This window comes from Symphalangus syndactylus, chromosome 4 (assembly GCF_028878055.3).
Source record: "Symphalangus syndactylus isolate Jambi chromosome 4, NHGRI_mSymSyn1-v2.1_pri, whole genome shotgun sequence".
In the NCBI taxonomy this organism is placed as follows: domain Eukaryota; kingdom Metazoa; phylum Chordata; class Mammalia; order Primates; family Hylobatidae; genus Symphalangus; species Symphalangus syndactylus.
The window spans coordinates 54,421,056-54,436,552 of record NC_072426.2 but is presented as its reverse complement, the minus strand read 5'-3'; the positions used below and the strand labels follow the sequence as shown (position 1 = coordinate 54,436,552).

Genomic DNA, 15,497 nt, shown 5'->3' with positions numbered 1-15,497 from the left:
TCCATAAACCCATTTTGAGACTTCTGACCTCCAGAACTGTAGGAATAAATTTGCATTGTTTTAAGCCACTGAATTTGTGGTGATGTCACAGCAGGCAAAGGAAACAATGCAGTGTGTCTCTTTGGACTCTGTCCAATTAAGGTAAAATCTCAGGAGTGAGATTGTAAAGTCAAACACATTTTAAATTTGTTGAACATCCTCAAAATTCCACAGAACCCCTCCAAAAGTTTCTAACTACGCCTTCATAGAATAGCCTCTTCCCTTTTATCCTCCACTTCTTCCAGCCTTACCTATGACATTGTTGACTATCACAATCTTTTTCATCTATACCAGTGAAAAATAATTTTTCAGTGTTTTAATTAATTATTTTAAGTACTTTATTGTTACAGGTTGAACATATTTTCAGGTTTGTATTAGATTATTGCCTATCACAATTTAATATGCATAAGAATCGATGAGGGCTTAGGTTCTGCATTTTTATTTTATTTTATTTTTGAGACACAGTCTCACTCTGTTGCCCAGGCTAGAGTGCAGTGGCGTGATCTCGGCTCACCACAACCTCCGCCTCCTGGGTTTAAGAGATTCTCCTGCTTCAACCTCCCAAGTAGCTGGGACTGCAAGCATGCACCAGCATACCTGGCTAATTTTTGTATTCTTATTAGAGACAGGGTTTCACTACGTTGGCCAGGCTGGTCTCAAACTGCTGGCCTCATGATCTGCCCCCGTCGGCCTCCCAAAGTTCTGGGATTACAGGCATGAGCCACTGCGCCTGGCCAGGGTCTGCATTTCTAGTAAGTTTCTGTGTGAGACCGGCGCTGCTGCTCCTTGGAGCTCACATTGAGAAGCAAAGTATCAGACTTCAACATTTCTTTATTTATGGGAAGTATTTGAGTCAGAAAAAAACACATCCCTGCTCTGCTACCCTTTAATTGTGTCTGTTGAGACATGTGGCTTTCTGAGCTTCAGTATCCTTACCCGCAAAACTAAGATAACAGCACATGCACATTTTAGACATTAATTCAATAATATAGTGCATCTAATTTTTTCTTGTATGTTTCAAATATAAAATCTCTCTTTTCTGCCATTTATTTTGCTAACATTTACTCCAAAACTTTTAAATATGTGATTTAAGTTTATGGCATACTTCCTAATTACATGGTCAAATTTATCAATATTATTACTCATTGTTTTTGTTTTTTAGTTTTGCTTAAAAAGGGTTTCCCTAAGACAATATTATATTTTTTAAATGCATATTTTCTCCCTGTGTTTTAAGGGTTACTTTCTGTCTTTTTTTCTTTAGCCTATAAGTTCTTTATCCTTCTAGAATTAATGTTGTTTAAGAGAGTGAAGTAGAGATTCAATTTATTTTTCTCCTAAAGATTAGCCAGTTATCACAACACTATTTATTGAATAATCTATTTTTTTCTACTGCTTGAAATTTTACCAATTTTTATAAGCCAAATTTTGTATATATATAAAATTCTATTTTGGATCTCTTTATTTGGTTCCACTTTTTGGTCCACTTATCTCAAATCAATACACCTTAATTGTGCTGGCTTCAAATTATGTTTTAATATTCAGTAGTTCAAAATTTTTCTTAACATATTTATTTTAGAATTCTCCTAATTCTAAATATGTAGTATTTCACATAAATTTCCAGAGAAATTTTTCTTTCTTTTTTTTTTTTTTTTTTTTTGAGACAGAGTCCCACTCTGTCGCCCAGGCTGGTGTGCAGTGGTGCGATCTCAGCTCACTGCAACCTCTGCCTCCTAGGTTCAATGATTCTGCTGCCTTAGCCTCCTGAGTAGCTGGGATTAGAGGCACCCACCACCATGGCTGGCTAATTTTTATATTTTTAATGGGGTTTCACCATGTTGGCCAGGCTGGTCTTGAACTCCTGACCTTCAGTGATCTACCTGCCTCAGCCTCCCAAAGTGCTGGGATTACAGGCATGAGCCACCATGCCCATCTCTCTTGTTGAGATAGTTATAGCTTATTTGTATATGTTCTAACAATATCAATATGTTGTTATCTTAATCTTGAATTCTATTTGTTTTTCATTTTTTTGTAGTACTAATGCCAACTTGCTTATATGTTATCTTAAAATAAGCAAGTAGATAGAACTTCTGCAGTTGACCATAAACTGGAAGGATAAATGAATAAAAAGTGATGTATTAATAGTTAAATTTTGGCTAAATTATATCATTAAATTGGAACATAGTAGTCATCACTGAAAATCACATGCTTTTATATCAAACTGTGTACAGTTCAAACTTCATGTAATAAAATTTATATAGCTACTATTAAAATACAAGCTTGTTTCAGTAATTTTTTGAATTTCATATAGTCTCTGTTCCTTACATATTCAAGGATTTATAGCATCAAAAACTTGCTCCTGCTTTGGTGGTAACATTGGCTATCTTTGGTTGGTACCAGGCTCCTGCAGTACTTTCTGTGATTAACATCAGCGTTATTAACTGATAAATCAAGTTCTCTACATTTTTAATGGGCTCTAGTGAACAAAAGAGCTATAGCACATAGAAGGTTGAAGAAAAAAGTATTCAGTATTAGCCATGAATGATTGTTAAGAAGCAGAGATATCTGCTTCTCCAAATTAAATGTAACATGAGCACACTAATTAATTTAGTATAAACTATGACCTCTTGTGGCAGGATTCTTGACATTGTTTCATTACATTTATGCTCAGTATTCTCTGGCTAATGATTAGTTTAAAGGGATTTGTCACTATCTTAAGACCAATGTGGCAGAAAACGGTTTTCTTGGCAATTTTGACGCATTATAAGAATAGAGGTAATGAAACTGTTTCACCCTAATCTGTAGGGCTTTGGCTTTTGGCATTTATAAAAAGCCTCCTTCTGTTTGTTTAAGGTACAATATTATTAGTACAGTTCAAATGGAACTTTTAATGATGTCTTTGTAATTATTTATTTTTTACTTCATTTGCAAGATAAAAATCTCTTTTCATGTGCCCAAGCAAACCAAAGTTTGTGAAGGGAAACAGCATTCTTGAATTTCTTTTTCTCCTACTTTTTAAAAAACAGAATGGTCTGTTTTGTGGAACAGCAGGTTTTTGTGCCATTTCAGATGGCATTGCATGTGGCAGAATAGACCCCATTCACATTTTCTGTGGTACAATTTGCAAAGGCACCGTGCTGTGAGAACCTTTTTTAAGAGGAGGGTCTGTAGGGGCAGGCAAAGGGCTATACAACACCTGTAGCAAGACACAATCTGTTCAGGACTCAGATCTGGTTTTACACTTTGTTTTATTCCCCATAAGTATTCAGCATATGTTCTTTTCTGTGAAAAATAAAGGGCTCCCTCAGATGGTACATATCAAGTGAGCTCAAGGAGGTTAATAGATTAACTCCAATCAATCTAAACACTCCCTCATGAGACCTTAACGCTGGTTATTCACTACCCTTGCTATGATGATGTTCATTTTATTAGAGCATATAGCTCAATAGCCAGAGAGCACAATCTTTTTACTGTGAAAATCTTTCTGCATGCCTTCTTTTCTCAGGAAGAAAGCAGCAGTAAAATGGTATGCATTCCCTTTACAAGACTCACAGTGAATCTGGAATAACAGAAATAGGTTTTCCATTTTAAATAGCTGAAGTGAATGTCTAATCTTTTCCTGGGCCTGGTAGTACATTCTGTGGACTGGAATTTTTAAATACAGTGTTTCTAAGCCCCAAGGCTCTGCCATGTTTCTTTCAGTCTCCTTTTTCCCCTTCTGTTTCTAAATTAGAGTAGTTGGGTCTGCACAGAGACACGTACAGTAGTGATGCTCTGTGGTTCAAGTCAAAGAATGTTTAGTCTGGATCCCACAGAGGCCCACAATTCTCAGCAGACAAACAGATACAGAAAAGGGAGAAAGCAAATGTAGCATCAAAGAAAACTTCTGAATATAGACACCACCAAAAAAACCAGCTCTGTGTTAGCCCAATAAAGAGAGAAATAACAAGGGTTTTGAATGCTAAAATATAGAGGATTGTATGAAAGGGAGGGAAACATACACAAAGTAGACAAACTGAATAAAAGTATTTATCTTTAAACCACGCAAGTCATGGTAATTAAATTAGGTCAGGCTGGTTACAATGCTACAAAAAGCAGGCTGTAACTAATTTCAAAAGGAACAGAAAAGACTTGAAAAGAAAACAGATTGACAGCTCCTGATTTTTTTTTATCCAATCAAAGCAACCCAACATCAAAAACTGGGAAGAGAAACCTGATTTAGCAGGAAATTTGTCTCATTATAATATATAAACTTTGCATATATATTCAAGATCACCTCAGAAATATGGGAAATTATTATTTGCTCTATGTGAAAAACAAAAGTATACACATGAAGTTTGCCATTTGAAGGAAACTAATTGATTATAAAAAGCCTCTGCTCCTTAATAGCTCAACTTCTATTACAAATGCCACAATCAATCTGTACATTGTAACAACTTAGAGGCTTTCTCCCTGTCAGTATATTCTGCTTTCAGTTGTTTAATACAAACTCTGAAAGTATTATATGAACAAGAGAACACTGTGAGATGTTTCTTTCAAATTGTCTTAATAAAGACCACTTGCTGATGCCTATTACAATGACTTTTAAACATAGTTTCAAATATTTACTTTAAATATAAATGTGCCAACTTGTAAAATGACATTTGGAACATGAATTTGGGGATGGGAGCAAATAACAAAGGCAGACTTTTATTTGGAGTGAATTCTATATTTTTAAAAGAATGTTTAAAATGTTTCACATTCTTCCTTTCTTTAAAATAATTAGTACAAGATTGGGAAGATTTTTATTAATTTAATTCTTTTAAGTAGGAAAATCACTGAATACCAAGCAACTAATAATGCAAAGAAACAATAATAAAATAGCTTATTAAAATCTCTTCTTTTTCATCTAATAATTAACTTCATTTGTCTTTATATTTCACTAAGGAGATTGGAATTACGGGGAACATTCAGTAGCTATGCAAGAGCAGATGCTAGATGAATAACAGAAGTAATTGTGCTGTCTGATCCCATGTTTTAGGCATTTACTCCCTTTTCTGTATCTCGTAGCCCAGCCTGTCTTCAGCTGCTATGTTAACTGGACCTATTTTCCTATTTGTATAATGTTCTGCCCTATATCGGGGTAATCTGCCCCCAACATTTCAATGTAGGTACTTTCTGTTTTTCCGTGTCGGCCGGCTGAGAAATAAAGAGAAAGAGTACAAAGAGAGGAATTTTATAGCTGGGCTGCTGGGGGTGACATCACATATCGGTAGGTCCGTGATGCCCACCTGAGCCTCAAACCAGCAAGGTTTTTATTAAGGGTTTCAAAAGGGGAAGGGGTGTAAAACAGGGAGTAGGTACAAAGATCATATGCTTCAAAGGGCAAAAAGCAGAACAAAGGTCACATGCTTCTGAGGGAATAGGACAAAGGCAAAGCAGAACTACTGATAAGGGTCTATGTTCAGCCATGCACGCATTGTCTTGATAAACATCTTAAACAACAGAAAACAGGGTTCAAGAGTAGAGACTGGGTCTGATCACAAATTTACCAGGGTGGAGGTTTTCCCCACCCTAATAAGCCTGAGGGTACTGCAGGAGACCAGGGCATATCGCAGTCCTTATCTCAACCACATAAGACAGACACTCCCAGAATGGCCATTTATAGACCTCTCCCCAGGAATGCATTCCTTTCCCAGGGTATTAATAGTAATATTCCTTGCTAGGAAAAGAATTTAGTGATATCTCTCCTACTTGCACATCTGTTTATAGGCTTTCTGCGGGAAGAAAAACATGACTGTTTTTGCCCAACCCCACAGGCAGTCAGACCTTATGGTTATCTTCCCTTGTTCCCTAAAAGTCACTGTTATTCTGTTGTTTTTCAAGGTGCACTGATTTCATATTGTTCAAACACACGTTTTACAATCAATTTGTACAGTTAACACAGTTATCACAGTGGTCCTGAGCTGACATACATCCTCAGCTTACGAAGATAACAGGATTAAGAAATTAAAGACAGTCATAAGAAATCATAAAAGTATTATTTGGGAACTGATAAATGTCCATGAAATCTTCACAATTTATGTTCCTCTGCCATGGCTCCAGCCAGTCCCTCCATTCGGGGTCCCTGACTTCCTGTAACATATTACAATGACTTTTAAACATGGTTTCAAATATTTACTTTAAATGTAAATGTGCCAAATTGTAAAATGACATTTGGAACATGAATTTGGGGATGGGAGAAAATAACAAAGGCAGACTTTTATTTGGAGTGCATTCTATGTTTTTAAAAGAATGTTTAAAATGTTTCACATTCTTCCTTTCTTTCTTTAAAATAATTAGTAGAAGATTGGAAGATTTTTGTTAATTTAATTCTTTTAAGTAGGAAAATCACTGAATACCAAGCAACTAATAATGCAAAGAAACAATAATAAAATAGCTTATTAAAATCTCTTCTTTTTCATCTAATAATTAATTTCATTTGTCTTTATGTTTCACTAAGGAGATTGGAATTATGGGGAACATTCAGTAGCTATGCAAGAGTAGATGCTGGATGAATAACGGAAGTAAGTGTGCTGTCTGATCCCATGTTTTAGGCATTTGCTCCCTTTTCTGTATCTCAGAGCCCAGCCTGTCTTCAGCTGCTGTGTTAAATGGACCTATTTTCCTATTTATATAACGTTCTGCTCCTCAGGAATTTTGACTTTAGCAGGAAATGCTAGTGCATATAAACACATATGACTTCATAGTTTTATTTAAATATAGTTTCACCTTTCTGATATATTTTTAGAGCATGTTTAATTCTTCTGTATTTGCTGGAGGCCTTTCCTGAAGTGTGATTTGGAGATTTCACAGGGTGGGCCAGTGGCGATTGCTGTTAATGTTGTTGAGTTCAGGGTGGGGTGCATAAATGTCTATACCCAGGAAGCATAGATACCATTGTTACTATCAGAAAAAAAACTGTGTTGAATATAGGTGAGTCAAAGGGAGGTGGGAAAATCCTGGGTAGAAAACAAGCCGTGTTTAAAGTCTACTATGGCTACTGATAGCACCAACATCCATTAACTTAACTCTCACTGATCCCACCCATGCATCCGGAGGCAACAGTATGGAGAACGTGGAGCAGGCAGACGCTGCTATACTAACATCTCCACATAGTGCCAATGGTGTGTACCCCAATTCTTCATGAGGGCAGGAATTCCATGGGGTTGTGAAAAATCTTGCCGGTGTCCTTCTGCAGCAGTCTTTCCAGTACCCAGAGATCTTAGCAAGATCTGCTGTGTCTGTTAGGACACTGGAAGAGATATGTGTGTCCTTGTTAGCAGGATGCAGTTGCTAATTTTCCGTCTGCCTCACACAACATCACAACCATCTCAAATAACCATTCAAATTTTTACTATGTGCCTCCTTGCTAAGTTTTGTTTTGCAAGGAAAGCAATATAATAGGGGAAGTGCATCAAGGCAGAAAAGGGTGGATTTGCAGAAGGAAGAGGGAGGGTAAGCCAAGGAAAAAGATGTAGAAATTGAAAGAGAATGCATGTTTTAGAAAATAGACAGAACAAAAGAGCTAATGTGACCCATGCCCCCTTGTGAAGGTCTGCATCTGTGGTAACAAGGTTCTGTTGTTGGGTATTCAACCTTGTAAATGGGAGCACCCGAGGGCCTAGAATGGGGGTGGGTGGGCCAGAGGAGAAGGGGGACAATCTCCTTTCCCCACGTCCATGATGTGGGGCTGACAGGAAACCATTGTGCACACCCACAGTTCCAAGTGCTGGAAACAGGAGACAGTTTCATTGCACAAGCCAGGATACGATGGAAAAAACATTTTCTTTTTAAAGGTAACACATTGAAATAAGTTAGTCATTTCACCCTTAGATTTGATGTATTATATATATCTAGACAATATGTACACAGGTAGAATAGTCCTCTAAGAACTGAAAGAGAATATGAAGGAGAAATATCCATTTCACAGAAAGCACATTTCTTCATAGTGAAAACTACAGTGTGATTTTCACACTGAGATACACTCCTGTGTTAGGATCTTCAGCAGTTACATTGACAGTATCGTTTCTTTAGCCACCCTATTCCATGTTTCCATGGATCTCAGGGTTAATTTTGTGTGACAGTCTAGAATGAGGACACACACACACACACACACACATAGAGGCTGGAATTACTAGCTTCGTGATAATGAGTATTTGGCTCACTCTATAGGAAGACACAATAAGCACTCAATAAATGTTAGCTACTGTGGCAATATGACTCTCAAGAAATTATAACTTAGATTACGGTGTTAAGCAGTTGGGGATTTTCGGCTGTAACTCTTGATATTACATCAGATTACTAATCTTCTCAGATTGGAAGGTGCTTTAAGGCAAGGTTTATGTTTTATGTATCCTTTTGGGTCCAGTTTTTAATGGAATACCTGGCACTGAGAAGGGGTTTGAGGGATGGCTAAATAAATGATTGGATGAATGAAGGAAATAAAAGTTGTTTTATGCTGACAAATTTATTTTTCAGTTGAGTGATGTTCATGCTTTTAAAAAATTCAGCAGTATTCTGGAGGCATGGAAGTCTTTAGACACACTCTCAAAAAATAGGCTTGGCTCAAAACCTTCTAAAATCCTCAAATAAACCTTTCGACACATTAGTAACTGTGATCTATTTTAATCTAAAACACTCTTGGTATTCTTAATTATTACATTAACTTCCAAAATCTCTTGGAATGCTGATCTGGTGTGCAATCACTTAGCTTACAGCTTTACCAGGCATTTAGAATTAAATCCCTATAGGTTTCCATCATAGAGTGTGTCAGACATATTTGTTACTTGGATAACTCTCAAAGAATAAGAAACTTGTGACAATGTCATAGGAGTCTCCTTCAAATTTTTGTGGTCTAAATGTGTATTTTGTTTCTTCATAGTATTTTCTGTTATTACTATCATGTTGCTCTAAACAGTAATTCTATATTTAACTCTATTATATATTAAAGCTGGGGTTCCTAACGAGATCAAGTATTACTCTAAGTTCTATTTTACATTGATTTCTTGGAACCTGGTGCAGATATTTCCAAAGAAATTATATCTTATAATGAATATTGAGTATCCCTACCCAGTGAAAAAAATCCTTTGCTTATTAACAATATGAGAATTCATAGGTGCTATGGTCTGAATGTTTGTGTCTCCTCAAACTTCATATGTTGAAATCCCAAACCCCAAGGTGGGGGATTAGGGGGTGAAGCATTTGAGTGGTGATTAGGTCATGGGGGCAGAACTGTTATGAATGGGATTAGTGCCCTTATATAAGAGGTCCCATAGAGACCCTCACCTCTTCCACCATGTGAGGATGCAGTCAGAAGCAGCTGTCCACGAATCAGGAAACAGACTTTAACCAGATTCCAAATTGGCTGGTGCCTTGATCTTGGACTTCCCAGCCTGTTGAACTGTGAGAAATAAATATCTGTTGGTTGTAAGCTATTCAGTTTATGGTATTTTGTAGTAGCAGTGCAAGCAGACTAAGATATAAGAATACCATAGTGTTTTGAGAGTATGGACAGTGGACTCAGACTACTGTAGTTATCCTGGCTCTGTCAGTGCTAAATGTCTGTCCTTAGACAAAACAATGATCTAAATTATGTTCAATAAATGATATCATTTTAAAATATAACTTTTAATTTAGGTACAGTATACATACAGAAAAGTGCATAGATCCTAAGCGAACACCTTGATACATTTTTACAAATTGAATACATGCATGTAACCAGTAATCAAATAACGAAATAGAGTATCAGCCCCCCAGAAGCTTCCTTATGTCCTCTTCCAGTAATAAGTCCCTTAGTTTTCTCTTTGTGAACTTTATGTAAATAGAATCATAAAATATGTACACACAGTCCCTGACTTACCACGGTTTGACTTATGACTTTTCTACTTTACGTTGGTGCAAAAGTGATATACATGCAGCAGAAGCTGTACTTGACATTTTGAATTTTGATATTTTCTCAGACTAGTGATATGTGGTACAATATTCCTTTGCAATACTGAGCAGTGGCAATGAGCTGCAGTTCCAAGTCAGCCACACAATTAGGGTAAATAGATACTTGACTTCCTCCCAAAGAACATCACACCTGCTAAACTATCAAGCGTAGGATGCTCCAGTGCCTTCTACCAGCTGTTCTTGAGACTCCTCAGAAGAGAGATTGATGACACTGTCTCTGCAGCTTTCTCATCATCTAGAAATTAATTTTAGTTCAATGCTTCAAACATTCTTCAGGCACAGTGAGCTTTCGGCTGTGTACATTAATGGTGAGAACCCACACTACTATCCTGTTTTTCACTTTCAGTATATTATTAAATATATTACATGAGATATTCAACAGTCTGTTATAAAATAGGCTTTGTATTATATGCTTTTGCCCAACTGTAGTCTACTGTAAGTGTTCTGAGCATGTTTAAAGTAAGCTAAGCTAAGCTATGATGTTCAGTAGGTTAGGCATATTAACTGCAGTTTCAACTTGTGATATTTCCAACTTATGAAGGGTTTATCAGGATGTAACCCAATCATAAGTTGGAGGAATATCTATGCTCTGTTTTAGCTGACATCTTTTAATCAGTTCATGTGTGTTTGTTCATTTTGTTATGTGGACTTGTAGTTCATTTAATTTCATTGCTGTATATAATTTCACATATGCATATACCAGAAATTATTATGTATTCTACTTTGATAAATAGTTGTTTCCAGTTTTTTACCACTATAAATGGCACTGCTATGAACGTTCTTATACATGTCATTTGGTTCATTTGTCTATGCATTTCTGTCAAATATACACTTAGAAGTGGAATTACTGAATCATAAGGAATGCATATATTTAGATTTTATCAGTTTTCCAAAATGGTTAAACCAGTTTAAATCTCACCAGCAATCAATGAGAGTTCTAGTTGCTCCATATCTTTGCCAGCATTTGATTTTGTTTGACATTTTCAGTTTTGACAATTTGGTAACTGTGCAAGGGTTTCTTTGTGGTTTGAATTCTCATTTTTCAGATGTCTTTTTTAAAAAGTTGAGCACTTTTTCATATACTTATTGAACATTTGAATATTCCTCTTTGAAGAGCTTATTTAATTTTTTGCTCATATTTGCAGTAAGTACAGTGTTGCCTTTTTAAATTGCTGTGTAGGATTTCATTATAAATTCTGAATACAAATCCTTTGATGTATAGATTGCAATTATCTTCTCTTACTACATGATTTGCCTTTAGACTCTCTTTACAGTGTATTTTGATGAACTGAAGTATTCAGTTTTAAAGTAGCCCAATTAATCAATTGTTATGTTTTATATATATGTGTATATATGTGCGTGCATGCATGTGCATGTGTGTGTGCATGCACACACAAATTTAAATCTAGAACGCCTCTGGAGTTGATTTGTAATAGTCAAAAAAATTTTTTCCCAATAAAGGTATTCACATGACCTAGTACAGGTTATTGAAAAAAATTTCCTCTGTACAACAGTATTGTTATTGTCATAAATCAGGGGATATCAGTCAGGATTCAATCAGAGAAGCACCATCACTAGAAGATAAGCAAATACATAAAGGTTTATTAAATGGATTTGCCCATGTGCAATTGTGGAGGCTGGTTGAACAGCCTATATGAGGTTATTTCTTCTGTGTCTGGTTGCAGATAGTCAAACAGAAAGGAAATATGGTTATAAAGTGGGGAAAGTATTGTCAACTGGACCCTGTGAGGATGAGATAAAACCTGAACAGATAAACTGAAACTCAGGTGAGTCTCATTACTTCCAAAACCCCACCTGCAGTGATGGATCTGCAAAAGCGGATGTGCTTCCTGTGGAGCTAACACGTCTAGTCCAGTGCTCAGGGAAACTGAAGGAGGAACTGCTGCAGCTGCAGGTCCAGCTGCTGCCCTGCACCAAAAAGCGAGCCACCAGGTAAGTGACAGTGCGAATGAGCTGCAACAGCACCTGTACTCTATGCAGACTTTGGGAATATGTTTTTAAAAATGTGCCTGCTACTTCACCTCCAGGCTCCAAATCTCATGCCAAATGTCTCTTGTGGTCCACATCGATAAAGAAATACACAGGAAAGGGAATGTTAAGAAACATAATTCCAGTTTAGTTATGATACAATATAAATCCATCTTTTCTTGTATATGTGGGTCTCCTTCAGAACTCCCTGTTCTTCTCTATTGGTTTATTCATCTATTCTTATCACAAATCACACTTTTTAACTAATACAGCTTATAATGGGACTTGATATTTGATAATGTAAATCCTCCAGATATTTTCTTCCGCAGATTGCTTTAAATAGGTAACTTTTGCATTTGGATTTAAATTTTAACATCGACTTGTCAATTTCCAAACAGAGTAATGGGATTTAATTGAGATTGCATTAAATTTATATATCATTTGGAGCATAACTGAAAAATTTACATTATTGGAACTTTTAATCTAAGAACATGATTTCTTCTTTCATTTTATTAGGTCATCTTTAATGTCTTCATGTTTTTTAATTTTCAGGGTAAAACTGGCATACATTTTATTAGCTGTCTGTTTTTTAATGTTATTTGAAGTATTATCTTTTAAAATAATCCATTTTCTATTTTTAAATTATAGGTATGTATAAATATAATTTATTTTAATTTGTTGTCATATTCAAAAATCTTGCTAAGCTTACTTTTTGTTACTGTTTTCTGAATACTTTTTGAAGTTTCTACATAAAAAATCATTTTAAAAACTTAGCTAATAATTACAGATTTAGTTCTCTTTTTTCATTCATATAAGTATTATTTCTTTTACTTGTTTTCTTGTACTAGCTAGGAACTCAGCTAAATGTTGAACAGAAATGGCCATAATTCACCATTTAAATAATTTAACATTAAGTCTAATGTTTATTGTATGATTTTGTAAATACTCTATCAGGTTAAGGAACCTTCCTTCTAGTCCTATGTTGAGAAGAATTTTGCTATGATGGATATCATGGTAAAATTCCACTGAAACTGCTTTCCATTGTACTTTATGAAAATTAGAGGTTGCTAATGGAGATGCCTAGAAATCATATTCCCTCCCATTTAAAGTTCTAGCAAACAGACCTTCTTTATAGCCTAAGAACATTACTTACTCTTCTACAACACCTATTTCTTTCTTGGATACAAACCTATGATGACAACCTTTTTGGTTCCATACACTCATCAATTTATTATCAAGAATGGAAAGAAAGTGAAGTTTCATTAAAATAGTTTTTGACACACAGAGAAAGATTAGGGATCTTTGATGAGGTGTATATACCATAGGTGTAAAAATTCTTGCAGATTCTGTTCTCATGTGTTCTGATGGAGCTGGGGCTCTTTGGGGGAAAAGAGCAGTTTATTTAAAATAGAGTATATGGCATATTGTTTTAAAGCTTGGGCTCTGGAGCCAAACTCCTTGATTTCAAATGTCTGCTCTGCCACTTGTGGATTACATTATATTGGTAATTTAAATTTCAGTTTTCTCATTTGCTAAGAGGGTGAATGTAACAATTTCTACCTTATGGGATTGTAGTAGGATTAAAAGAGTTTGTATGTAATATACAAACAACAGTGTCTGCAAAGATGGGAACAATAGACACTGGGAACTACTAGAAGGGGAAGGAGGAAGATGGGCAAGGTTTGAAAAACTAGCCATCAGGTACTGTGCTCACCACCTGGGTGGCAGATCATTCATATATCAAACCTTAGCAACATACAATTTACCAATGTAACCAACATGCACATGTACCCCTTGTACCTAAAGTGAAAGTCAAAAAAAAAAAAAAAAAAAAAAACAGTGTTTGGGATATAAGAATCACTCAGCCAGGCACAATTGCTCACGCCTATAATCCCAGCACTTTGGGAGGTTGAGGCGGGCAGATAACCTAGGGTCAGGAGTTTGAGACCAGCCTGGCTAACATGGTGAAACCCTGTCTCTACTAAAAATACAAAAATTAGCCGGGGTGGTGGCACATGCATGTATTCCCAGCTACTCAAGAGGCTGAGGCAGGAGAATTGCTTGAACCCGGGAGGCAGAGGTTGCAGTGAGCCGAGATCGCACTACTGCACTCCAAACTGGGTGGCAGAGTGAGACTCTCTGTCAAAAAAAAAAAAAAAAAAAAAAAAAAAAAAAATCACCCAAACAAGTGTTCTTCATCATCATTGAAGTAGCAGCATCACCACGTGTTTTCCTGGCAACAGCTGGCCTGTTTTCCACTGATAAGAGGTAAAAAAGGCATTGGAACAGTGAAAGAGGATGATGAAAATCCAATACTTATATGAAATACAATTTTTAGTGAAAAGTAGCGTTCAATGTTGTACAACTATAGACAAGATGATAAGGTCACAATATTTTTACTTATATCATTAGAATAGCTTTATTAACATTCTTATTTCAAACAATGTTCTTTTTATTCTGTTGTTTGTCAGCTTTTAGTCAAATATTACCTGAGCTCAATAGATATCAACAAAATGAACCATTTTTTAATTTTTGTTTTATTTATTTATGTTTTTGAGTTTTCACTCTTGTTGCCCAGGCTAGAGTGCAATGGCGCAATCTCGGCTCACCACAACCTCCACCTCCGTGGTTCAAGCCATTCTCCTGCCTCAGCCTCCCCAGTAGCTGGGATTACAGGTATGTGCCACCACGCCCACCTAATTTTGTATTTTTAGTAGAGACGGGGTTTCTCCACGTTGGTCAGGCTGGTCTTGAACTCCCGACCTCAGGTGATCCACCTGCCTCGGCCTCCAAAAGTGCTGGGATTACAGGCGTGAACCATGGTGCCCGGCCAAAATGAACCATTTTTTTTTTACCACAAGCATTTTACTACTGCTGCATATGATATTTTTGCAGGAAAGATGCTAGCTTTCCACCAAAGATTAATACATTTATTCTATTGTATAGTTTTATTGCTGAGAAGTGGCTGTCCAGCCAGGGACCTACTTTTCTCAGCTCTCCCCACCTTGAATCTGGAGGCAAGGGAGCACGTGAATAATTCTCCAATGTAGAATGATGAGTGGAAGTGATGTGTGGATAAGAAGCAAATGTGTCTTCTCTCAATCTCTATTTTATTCACTGGCTGAAGAAAGAGGAGGCAGCCAGAAGATGAAGAGAAATCTGTTCCCTGACAGATCACCATGAAGTCCTCTGAACCAGAACAAAAAAAAAAAAAAAAAAAAAGGGGATGGTGATGTGAGCAGGAAGTATACTTACTACTTTGTTAAGCCTCTGTGACTTCAAGGTTTTTCAGTATAGCAGCTACATTCTTCAATATATGATTCAATCCCCTGATGAATCAAAACTGAGAAGAGAATAACATATTTATTAAGGTAAGAGATGTAGGGAAGACACATTTGAGTCCATTTTGCTTTAGATATCTTTGTTGATCTGAGTTTTTCAAGCAAATAAAAAACTTATTTAAATGATGAGTCTCTGGCCATAATCTTTTTTTTTTTTTC

At 36.2% G+C, this 15,497-nt stretch overlaps 1 protein-coding gene across 4 annotated transcripts in view; it reads left to right on the top strand.

The window, feature by feature from the left end:
* The window catches only part of LOC129480675 (uncharacterized), a 499,607-nt gene that overhangs the window by 188,468 nt on the left and 295,642 nt on the right, over nt 1–15,497 (top strand). Inside the window, exon 4 of one of the 4 annotated variants that reach the window (XM_063637945.1) lies at nt 11,830–11,961. The exons of the other annotated variants lie outside the window; for them this stretch is intronic. Within the exon in view, the coding sequence (XP_063494015.1) occupies nt 11,830–11,961 (132 nt within the window). The remainder of the gene's footprint in view (nt 1–11,829; nt 11,962–15,497) is intronic. 4 annotated transcript variants of the gene reach the window in all.